Source organism: Camelina sativa, chromosome 19 (genome assembly GCF_030686135.1).
Source record: "Camelina sativa cultivar CO46 ecotype springtype chromosome 19, ASM3068613v1".
Lineage (NCBI taxonomy): Eukaryota > Viridiplantae > Streptophyta > Magnoliopsida > Brassicales > Brassicaceae > Camelina > Camelina sativa.
The window spans coordinates 27,850,924-27,861,467 of NC_141898.1; the positions used below are offsets into that span (position 1 = coordinate 27,850,924).

A 10,544-nucleotide genomic window follows, 5' to 3' on the forward strand; every position below is an offset into this window, starting at 1 on the left:
TCTATTCCAGTAGCATCAGGTTGAGTTTTTTTCTTTCCGTATTACCTTCTTCAGATAAGATTCTTCATTGCACGAACAAACAAAGAAATCCGTTCGTTCCTTCTAAAGACTAGGCTTTTGGGGGCGTTCGGTAGCGATCTTATCAAAGAATTGGGATAACCACCCTAGCGAACTATTGCCTTTAGCCCGCTTCTGCAGAACTCTTGGGACTAAGATTCCGTATCTAGTACTGTCATCAATCAGAGGCTTAGACTATGTATGGATGTAGCTCACCCAAGATAGGTAAAGGGGTCAAAAACTTCTCAGGCTGCCTGTGAGGCTGCGTTAACCGACGTTACAACGTTCTTTTTTTTTTACAGAGTCAAAACAAAACTTCAATCTTTAAGCATGGGCGGTGGTCGAATGAATAGAATGTCCGAGTAAGGAGAACTATCCAAGCTTCTTCACAAGCGAAGGAATTGCAGCCTAACCATCTGTGAGATCGGAGACTTCGAGAGGCTCTGACGCCCTCTTTAACGCCACTCTTTCCGAGTCTCGGACATGAAGCTTACGATTGATTTTGTTAGTGAGAAGCTCAGTTTCGCTTTAAGCCCGACAAGCGGGTGGTTTGGTTGGTTGTTGATAGAGGACTCGAAATAGCTTTATTTGCACTGTTCCCTTCTTTATCGAATAGGGGTTCCTCCGTCACTTCAAATTTGACTAGGGATGATAACCAGAGAACGCTCTCCACTAAGACTCCCGTATGATATGCAGGTTAAAGCTCCCGTTTCAGATGCTGAAGGCTCGTTGAGACCTCTTATCTCATACCGCTTCGTCCTACTTCAGCTAAATGGAATCTTTCGTAAAGCCATCCTGAAAGTAAGGTAGCATATAGATTCTTCGACCTCCCGGTCCTAAGGAAGTAATCTCGATAGGAATGCCCGTCTACGTCAGAGAAAGAAGATACTTCCTCCCTTTTCTCGATAAAGTATACTATTTATTCTGCTGCTGTTTCTCATTTTCAAAACATCTTGAGACAGATCTTGCAATGTGAACAGCAATTTTCAGTTTGAAAGAGTCCTTACTTGCCTTTGAAGGTTGATTGGGTGAGTGTTTCGTGGCTGGCCTTTCTCCTCATCAACTAATTAATGCCTCCGGACCTCTCTCTTTTGAAACTAAATATGCTGAACAAGAATAGAATGAAACTAGCTTAGAGCAGATAAGGTCTAGGCCTTTCACCCCTTGCCATCCTTCTCTGTGAAGATAGACTGCTGTTTATTGCGTGTCAAGTGCGAGATTGGCAGGAATTGCGTATTCAAGTCTATCTGAGACTATCTATCTAGTACGATCCAGTCATTCAGTACAGTATCTTCGCAAGGTCTTTATGGAATTCTTATAGCAGGTCGGTCTAGGTAGTTGATATTGCTCCTGAGACCTTCGTAGTTTCCTGTTTCGTTTGTGCATCTTTCTTTCCTTTTGTTCAAGTCAATCAAGAGGGAAAACTTATACTATGATGGGGTATTTGATTGGGCCTTCCTATGCTGACGAATGCATCCTTCCTCTTCTCAAGCTATAAGAAGTACGTACTTTCAGATGGAAAGGATTGAACTCTAACTCAGAAGTGGAATTCACAGCTATTACTACTATAGTTGTCTTTCATTAACAGTTCCTCCTGTAACTCAAGAATTGTAAGTTGATTCATAACCACGCTAGTAAAGTTGCCTTTGGAATAGGAAGTTGAGTCCGATCTTGGTACTCTCGCTAAAGTTTGTTGACATTTAAGCCCTCTAGAATAGATTTCTTTACTGTAGTCCCCATCCGAGTAATGAACTCTAGAATTGACTTCTCCCCAGACCCTTCACTATCTTGTCCAAGTGTTTAATTGGCTTCGACGCCTGGACTTTTATCTCTAGATACTCTTTCCGGCTTCATTTACCGATCCTGCGAATGACCAGGATTTGATCCCGTTTAACCTTCCACTTCGGCTAGATAATTGCCAAGCCCAGCTGTAACTATTTAGTTTACACCCTCTACCGCAGCTTTACTTTTCAGCTATCGAACGTGGCCTTCTACGCCTGCTTGCCTTCTATTTGACATCCCTATCACCTGGCGGCTAAACCATTCGTTGATGAGGGAACTATTGAAGCTTCTAAAGCAGCCCTTTCCGCTGCTCCTACATCTATCTAGGAAGGAAGTCCACTACGGTATGGAGGAAGTAGTCGAATAAACTGATACAGCAGGCCAATCAAAGCAATCATCTGCCGATTTCGTAGGGTACCGTACGCCCTTTGTCTATGGATTCTAAGGAAAGCATGCCATATGATACGGGACTCTAAACCATCGAATCGAGCGAGCCTATTTCCCGTCTCCTGCTTTCATAGAGATCTTTTCTTCTCTGACCGCCGGCCCTGGGAAGTAGGTTAATCCACAAAAGCACTAGCAGTGCCAGTAGTTGGTACGTGGATATCATCAGGATGCTGCTTGACTAGCTCTTCATCCATGATCTTCACTGCCATCTTTCTAGCACAATCACCTTTCTGGCTGGAAGCTGTACCTATATCATGATCGGGCACGCAAGGTTCTTCTTTCATATTGTTACAAATGAACTCGTAGGCTCTTCCTGCATCCATGCATAAAGAATTAGTCAGTAGGGTCCTCGAAGCCCGCCAAAGGGGTAAGTAGAGTGATTCCTCTTGTAGGGGATCGTAGCTAGCTATAGTATCACACGATTCTTTCATCTTCTTTTCACATTCATTCTAATTATAGTTGGAAAATTGGCTACTTTATAAGGCTAAGCAAAGGTTTTCAATCCAAAGCTTTGAAGAAAGAAGAAACTCCGGGTGGAAGGTTCAAGGATTATTCTGATTGCACGAGAGATTGCCCTACCAGCTAACTCCTATTGACCTTACTAAAACAAAAGCACTAAGACTTATACTAGCTAACACAGAAGAGACACCATAGGAAAGGGCACGCACACCTAACCTTTTTTTTTTTTTCACAAGGTTACCCTCACCACTGTCACTTTGATCAATACCTTGCTTTACTGTAAAAGATCCTTACACAAAGTTTCTTCCTAGAAGACACTGTGCCTGAACTTATGACACATACCTACTTCCATCAACCACATCTTGCTATCTTTCACACGAGGGTGAGTTCTTGCGGGCTGACGTTGTGAACAAAGCAAAGACAGCTGGGTCTGTGAGTGAGCCTAGACTCTCTCTATTCGAGTGAGTTCCACTTTTCTTGAAGTGTAATACCCTTACTGCCAGTTCCCTCTTCCCGGATCTAAGGGTTAGCTTTCTAATTCATAGATAGCCCGAGAGGAAGTCTAAGGTTTCAGCTTCAAGTGGACAGCTTTCTTCCTAAACATCCGAGTTCGAAGCGAAGGCCCTTCTCTGCTGATTCGTCCTAAGATAAGGAAGAGCTTAACCCACACCCAAAGCAAATTCACTTCCTCTTCCCTTCCTCACCTTCACAGAAGAATCTCTTTTCTTCTGTGAAGGTGAGAGAAGGACTGGCCTTAACAACGAATTTCGTAAAGCGCAAGAAGGGGCTTGGAAAAAGCATTCGAAGGAACTCGGACATCGCGCGGCCATTGGTCAAGATCTCCCCTGATGGACATCATTACACATTCATTCAACGCTTCCCCGGCGGGGTAAGAAAGTAAGATTGAACTACTGAATAATAAGAGAAGCATTGTGATTTCCTTGATTTAAGGACTTTAGCGTCTCATTGCGGAAGCAGAAGTTCTTTCATTCCTCATTCACTTCTAGGACTTGGGTTAGAGAGGGGGGAATATAGTAAATAAATAAAGTAAAAGTGCAGTTCCTATTTCTCAGCTCAGATTAGAGCACCAGCTGTTACGCTGACAACCCCCGTTACGCCGCGCTTGAACTCCTAGCCCTAAGACGGAGTAGTCTTAGTAGCAGTAAGATTACCGGATTCCGCTTTATGTCTTTCTTTTTTACTTTCCCTAAGCACTCATTGTATTTGAATTTGACCCGCTCAGAAGAGCTATGTATCCGGTCTTGGGAGTCAAATAAGGGCATGGCTTAAACCAGCTCCCTAGCCTAGGGTGAGGTCTCATAATAGAGTAAAGTAGGACAGAAGGATTAGCTTAGCAGTGAACAAAAATCATTCAATCAGCTCAAGAGCTGGAAAAAAAACTTCTAGGTTTCGGAATAGAAGGAAGGGGGCTCCCAGCAGGTAAGTCCTGCTTGATTGCTTTCACCAGGTTTATAAAGACTGGTTCGAAAGGACCAGGTCGGGATAGGCTGGGAGTCGATTAGCCCGAGTTGTGTTAAGATAAGTGGCACTTGAATTTGAAGTAGACATCGGCCAGGTCTTGGATGCTGAATTATCGGTCTTACCACTTGTATCGATAGACCCACTTGAATTGAATGCTGAGGAGATTGATTTTCAATCCAATCCTGATCCTGATCTTCGAACTTTATCTCTGCAAAAGGCTTTTGGCAAAGCTTGAACATCGTATCGTTAGCTCCTTTTAAAAAGGAAGACAAAAGAGCTAGTAGGACGGACTGGTAAGGGATGAAATTACTTATTACTTATGAGTGGAGGGCTTCGCTTTTTTTTATAACTGTCACTGGAACAGAAGGCCTAGTACTCCAATTGGCTTAAGTGCACTCCCAATGATATTCTAGTCTTCTTTCTTAAGAAAATATAGATATTATCGTGGAAAGAAATCTATCTCTTGAAGGGAGTCCAACTTAATTCAGTTTGATCCCAAGAGACGGTATGGAACGCTCGTATAGAACCCCATCCAATAGAACTCAAACCGCTGGGAATGCAACGGGATGGATGTCAACTGGTAAGAATAGCCTTGGTCTGGAGATCTTTACAACAGGAGATCAGGAGTTAGCTCGCTTGGACGGAGAGCACCAGAAAGAAGGGGCAGTCTAACTGAACTCCACTCGTTTAGAAGAAGCCTCGCCAGTCAGGGGGATAGGGAAAATTTCTTCACAGCATGAAGAAAAGAGAGGGATTCAAAAAGGGCTGGCTCCTTAGAAGGGATTTGAGTGCTTTAGACTAAGAAGTGAGATTAGATAGGCTTGTCTTAGGATTTGATGCACATTCAAGGGCAACTACTGCTTATGGGTAGGCACCTAGTGCTACAATGGCTGTAACAGATTCAGAGATTGCATTTGCCCTTGGATACACACCACACATTGATTGGATTTGAAAGATACGAAGGGTCCATAACGGACAGGAACTACAACTATTGATACTCGGTCTAGACTAGGGGGGGAAGGCACTGCCGGAAACGGGACTGCTGTACTATAAAGGGGTTACCGTCGAAGGTAAGGACAGAGACTTATTAAATGGGGAGGACAGATATAGGCAGACACTTCCAAAAGGCAGAAGCATTGGCTTTTAGGACGCACTCAAACTTCCATTAAAACTCCAGGTGGCAAAACAAAACAACTCCATTCAATAAGAAAGAGGAATGTGCTAACGCCAATAAGCGTATAAGAAAAGGACTAGAACTGGCTGAAAGCACTTACCACTAGAAAGAAATTGGCCTGACAGAAAAAGTCAAATCCCTCTCCCTCTCCTTTCAGTCGAGTTTGTGTTCACAACCTCTCCTTTCAGTCGAGTTGCTAAAGCACCTCTCCTGCTTTCTAAAGCTAAAGGGCGAGTGACTTCATACCTTTCCTCAAAGCCGCCTACCGTGCAACGAGCAACGACCTGGCCTGGGACGAAGTAAACCCTTACCAGGGTTGAGAAGCTTACTATTACTAAGCCTTTTGCCCTCCCAGATTCAGTCAGTAATGGCTTCTATGATAGAGTAATTTAGCTATAGAGTTTTCAGCTAAATAGCTCTTTCGAATACTTTCGTTCGTGCTTACCTTTGTATCTATATCTTCCCTCCCAATGAAAACGAGGAGAAGAGGTCACGTCTCAGCCCAGGAGAAAGAGAACTACTCGACTAAGAAGTCAGTGTTGGAGGTGTACTAATCCCTCTCTTTTAGCCGGAAAGACTTTCTAACCAATTCCATTAATAAGCTAAAGAGAAGTTACAGAAGTACGGAAGTGACAGAGAAGTAAACCTTTTTAGCCAAGGGCAGCGCAGCGCCTCTGATACTGAACTAGATGCCGCAAAAGCACCAACTCTGGCATCATATCCCGAAGATAGTCATTTCAGTCTGTTGGGCAGCGTTTTATAGAAGTGACGGAAGCCAACCGACTGACTTGCAGCTGCCAGTGTCCGCCTGACTTTCTTCTCTTTTACTATAGATGGGAGTCTATATTCAGCATCTAGGTTACTACACTGAAAGCCTAATAGTAGGTCTGCAAGCCTAATTCGGATTCTTTTTCTAACGTCCTACCTACAGGCGCATAGGAGCTAGTTTTCCAACCGCGGAACAATATCTTACACTTAGATTCCACCATAGTGCTAGATTAACTAGGCCTTCTCTCCACTAAACAGATTCCATCGTAGTGGATAGAAGTCTTTAGACTAAGGGCAGACCGCAAGGGCAAATCTTAGGCATTGGTTCCGAGGACGGTAGCCTACTGAGAATGAAGGAAGAGAAGCGATTTTGAAGACTTTCTAAGATATTTCCACGATCAATACCGACTTCCTTATCTTTTCTCTTGGAAGTCGAACCTTTATCTGTATGGAAAAGAGGGCTTCTACCTATACTTGGTTGAGAAAGGGCTGAATGGTCCAGGACAAGAAAAAGCCACTAAAAAGAACTGTAGGTCATACAGGGTAGTCCACTTTATCTTTATCCGTGACTCTGAGTACAAGATTTCCGGGATCAAGAAAGTCGCAAATAAATATGCTGGGCTGGACTCTTTTCTCGTATGCCCGGAAAACGTTGTTTCGATAGAACTCAGCTTGCTGCATAGCTCGTCTAAACAAAACACTCCAGATCCGCACTTCCCTTTAAATATACTCCAAAGGGACTAAGCTTGACTAAGAAGGGCTTTGCTCCGCATGAGACAAAGTTATCAAAAAGTACTTATTCCAATTTAGATAACCCTGATTAGAAACACACTTGACCGTTTTCTAGCTTGAACCAGAACAAACATTAAACGCCCGGAACAACTGTTAGAATTTCGATCGAACAAGTATTGGCATTCTGTCAGCATTTCCCCCGCGGTCAGTGATAGTTAGGAAAGGAAGAAAAAAGGGTGATACACGAGAAGCTAGGTCAGGTATATATAGCGATTGCAGATGGTGCACCAGTTTCGTATACATAGGCCCTGGTTGGTAAGGTGATGAGATCGACACATTATATGCGATCTACGTTCATAGGTTCTACCTTGAAGCTCTTCTCCTTTTCTTACTCTAACAAGTAAGCAAATAGGAATTACCTTGTGAAGCAACGTAAATTTAGTGAGTTTTGGGAGGTTAGCCTTAACACATCCAAATCTTCCGAAGTCAATGTGGTTAGCAGCCACTGTCCCGACCTTTTCTGTCACTCCTTCCTTTGAAAGGAGCTTCTCGCCGTTATAAACTCAGCTCTTTTTCCGGCTTTACCGATTAGATCAGTTTAGACCTTACCTTGGGATTGGTTTTTTTCCTTTAAGGCTGACCCTTCTTATAGAAAACTGGCATCTAGAAAACTGGCATCCAAAGGTCCTCAACCAGGGATAAATCGACAAATCTAGGATAAAGTCCACTTGAATCGACCAAAGGGGAAGGAAGTATGAAAATCCAATTCTTTGACGGAAACTAAAGACTAACCTACAAGCTAGCCTCGTCGAATCGACTCACTCTCCTAACCTCAAAGGAAATCTGAGAAACAAGTAGATCAAGGATTCCCATGTTGCCTATGGTGTCTTGCGAATTCCTAGGAATGTTAGGAATGGGAGAACCAGTAATCCCAGTAATCCCAGGAATAGGAGGTAAGGAGATTAGTTGGTTAGGAGGGAATCCCAGCAATATTAGCAATGAGGTGATGAGATTAGGTTTGTTTTGGTTAGGGATTAGAGGAATGGGAGAGGTAAGCCAAGTAAGGTAAGGAGTTTTTGTTTGTAGAAAGTTCCATTTCAATCTGCCTATCTGTTTGAATCAGTTTATCCCAAGGAAGTGTTTTACTCTTTTAATTGGTAGTTGGTTAAGGAATCCCAGGTTAGGAGATTAGATTAGTTGGTTCTGGAATCCCTGGAATGTTAGCAATGGGAAGAGTTCACCTTGCTCTCTCTCCTTTTAGTCGAGTAATAAATCCCTCTCGCAGAAAGCTCAAGTATGTAAACAACCTCTCCTTTTAGTCGAGTTACGTCAGTACCTCTCGCAACAAGTACTCGAGTCACAAAACTAAAGGTCGAGTCATGACTTCGCCCTCAGGTGGGAGGAGAAACTGTACAGGACATAGCTTTCCGCCTCTTTCTTTCACAAAAAAATGAACCACCAAAAACTGTAGATTTCTTTTTTGAAAAGAGTTTTGTGGCCTTTTCAAAAAAGAAAGAAGTGCTACTCAAAATGTGGCGGAGCTAGATCCTTACGGATCGTGGATTCAGAGTGGCGCTCGCTTTATTAAAACCGGAAAGACTTTATCGTAGAAGCGGGACTTAGAAAAGTCCTCAAATCTCTTTCTGACCATGGTGTCAATAGCCCATACTTTCAGTCTTTTTTTTAAAAAGACAACGTGAAGAGGAATAGATCAACAAAACAAAGAAAGGACAGGAACAGGGGTTGTTGCAGAATTGGGTTCGAGTCCCAGGGACGCAATGTGGCTGCTTAAAAAACTGATTCAACGAGATATAGATTTGTCCCCATTAAGATTTCAAACTTGTCGTCTACTTTCAGGAAATGTTCGGAACAGAGAACTGACAATAATACAACGCCGCATTCTCCGAAGATTGAGGAACAGGAAGAGATCTATTAAGAAGAGAAAGATTTATCCGAAAAAATATCTTACCAGTTATATACAATTACAAACTACACGAAAGTTGCCCCTTTTTCATGGGGATTTACCCATCACAGAGATGCACAGAGGAACAAAACGAACTTCATATATCCCTTTTCCACTCAATCCAGAAACAAGATTTGACGTTATTCCGCTTCGTCTCCATTTTCTTGAAACTATTCCTCAAGCAAGGCAGCCGATAAGTCATCGAAGGGTTTGTGTGAATAAAGGAATGGTAAGCATTACTCATTTTAAACTTTCCCACGGTGATATAATATCTTTTCAAGAAAATAACGCGATAATACGCGGTGAAGAAATAAGGAGATCTTTCTATAAAGAAATTTCAGTTGAAAAAATCATAGGCAAATTACTGCATCAACCGCTAAGAATGTGGAGAAGAAGCAAAACTGAATGGTTCCACCTACTCAAAACTAAGAGGGGATGCCGCCTACTACTAAAATCCCGGTTTTTGCAACAGTTGCGTTCTTCTATGCAAGAAGAAGACTTAGAAAGAACAAAGAAGTTTGGATCCGAAAAAGTATGCTTAGGAAGTTCCTTCGCTGAGCACAAGAGAATGAAGAGGAATTTGTTAAAATCCCTATTCTTATCGAAGAGAAGGAAGGAGAAAAACCTAAATCTTCCTACTCGAACAATCAGTCCTATAGTTTACAACTCTTCTTTATCTTTATATAGTAATTCGACCTATTGCTTCGCATCCCCCCATAAGTTGACTATGAAGAGAAGAATCAAAAGGATCGAACTACCTACTCATTATTCGGAGGTTAATCATAGAACACCAAAAGCTGTGGTATCTTATGGACCTAACATAGGTCATATCCCTCACGACATAAGATTAAAAGATCCAAACCTTCCTCTTCGGAGCAGAAACGGACGTGGCCAAAACATATAAAGATCGGCGTAGTCACTCATAGGGACATCTCTATCCGGATAGAGGATAGTCTAGATCGATTCATAGATGGATTTTTTCATCTAGATAGGTATCCCGTGGATAGAGAGAAAGATAGGGATCCATCTAGATCTTGATTCACTATTTCCATTTTTTTTTTACTTAGTCTTATTAATTGGGTGGGGTTCGGGGAGCATGCCCGGCATAATCAAGGCCGTCGCCCCTTCTTCGACGGGGATAGGCGGATAAATTCGGGTTCCTAGTCCGGGTGGGTGGTCCAGTTGAAGTCGGAAAGTCCGCTAGAGAACAAAAGATTTAATGAAAAGATAAGCAATAGAAGTGGCCAGGTCACCCGGCCTAGAAAACTCGCTTAGACAAAGACTCAATCAATTTTTCGGAAAGGAGGGGTAGTAGGAGTCAAGATATTGCGTATAAATATATATACGAGAGAGAGTCTCTTGAGCGGCCGAGAATCTTATGTCAAAAGGACCAAGGACGATCTTTTCGGAAAGGAGGAGTCAGTCTTCTTTGAAGATCGAGGAATAAATCGGACAATTATGCTATTCCGCCCTTTCTTTTCTACATTCCATATTTTTTATTGAGCCGAATCACTATCATTATATTATATATTCATTGTTGGTTTGGCTGCTGGTCTAGCGATCCTTCCTAGCCGTCGCCTAGAGTGCAGCCTGCCCGCTGAAGACCGTAACGTAAGTGACTCAGTGCTCCATACGGGGGAAATGAAAGCAGAATTCGTTCGGATCCTCCCACATGTTCAA

At 42.7% G+C, this 10,544-nt stretch overlaps 4 protein-coding genes across 4 annotated transcripts in view; all 4 read left to right on the forward strand.

The window, feature by feature from the left end:
• Nucleotides 1–10,077, forward strand: part of LOC147921179 (uncharacterized) — a 62,645-nt gene extending 52,568 nt beyond the window's left edge. The window contains 1 exon segment of the mRNA XM_087501381.1: nt 1–10,077. This exon segment is cut by the window's left edge and continues 52,199 nt beyond it. The gene's annotated coding sequence lies outside the window, so the exon portion shown is untranslated.
• Nucleotides 1–10,077, forward strand: part of LOC147921183 (Ycf1 protein) — a 52,231-nt gene extending 42,154 nt beyond the window's left edge. Inside the window, exon 1 of the mRNA XM_087500361.1 lies at nt 1–10,077. This exon is cut by the window's left edge and continues 42,154 nt beyond it. The gene's annotated coding sequence lies outside the window, so the exon portion shown is untranslated.
• On the forward strand, nt 6,091–10,077 carry LOC147921187 (uncharacterized). The gene has a single exon (XM_087500364.1). It carries the CDS (start codon nt 6,091–6,093, stop codon nt 6,211–6,213), a length of 123 nt encoding a protein of 40 aa, XP_087356490.1. The 3' UTR covers nt 6,214–10,077.
• On the forward strand, nt 7,773–10,077 carry LOC147921188 (uncharacterized). Its single transcript, XM_087500363.1, has one exon. The coding sequence runs from the start codon at nt 7,773–7,775 to the stop codon at nt 7,968–7,970; it is 198 nt and encodes a 65-aa protein (XP_087356489.1). The 3' UTR covers nt 7,971–10,077.
• Nucleotides 10,078–10,544: the final 467 nt, after the last annotated feature.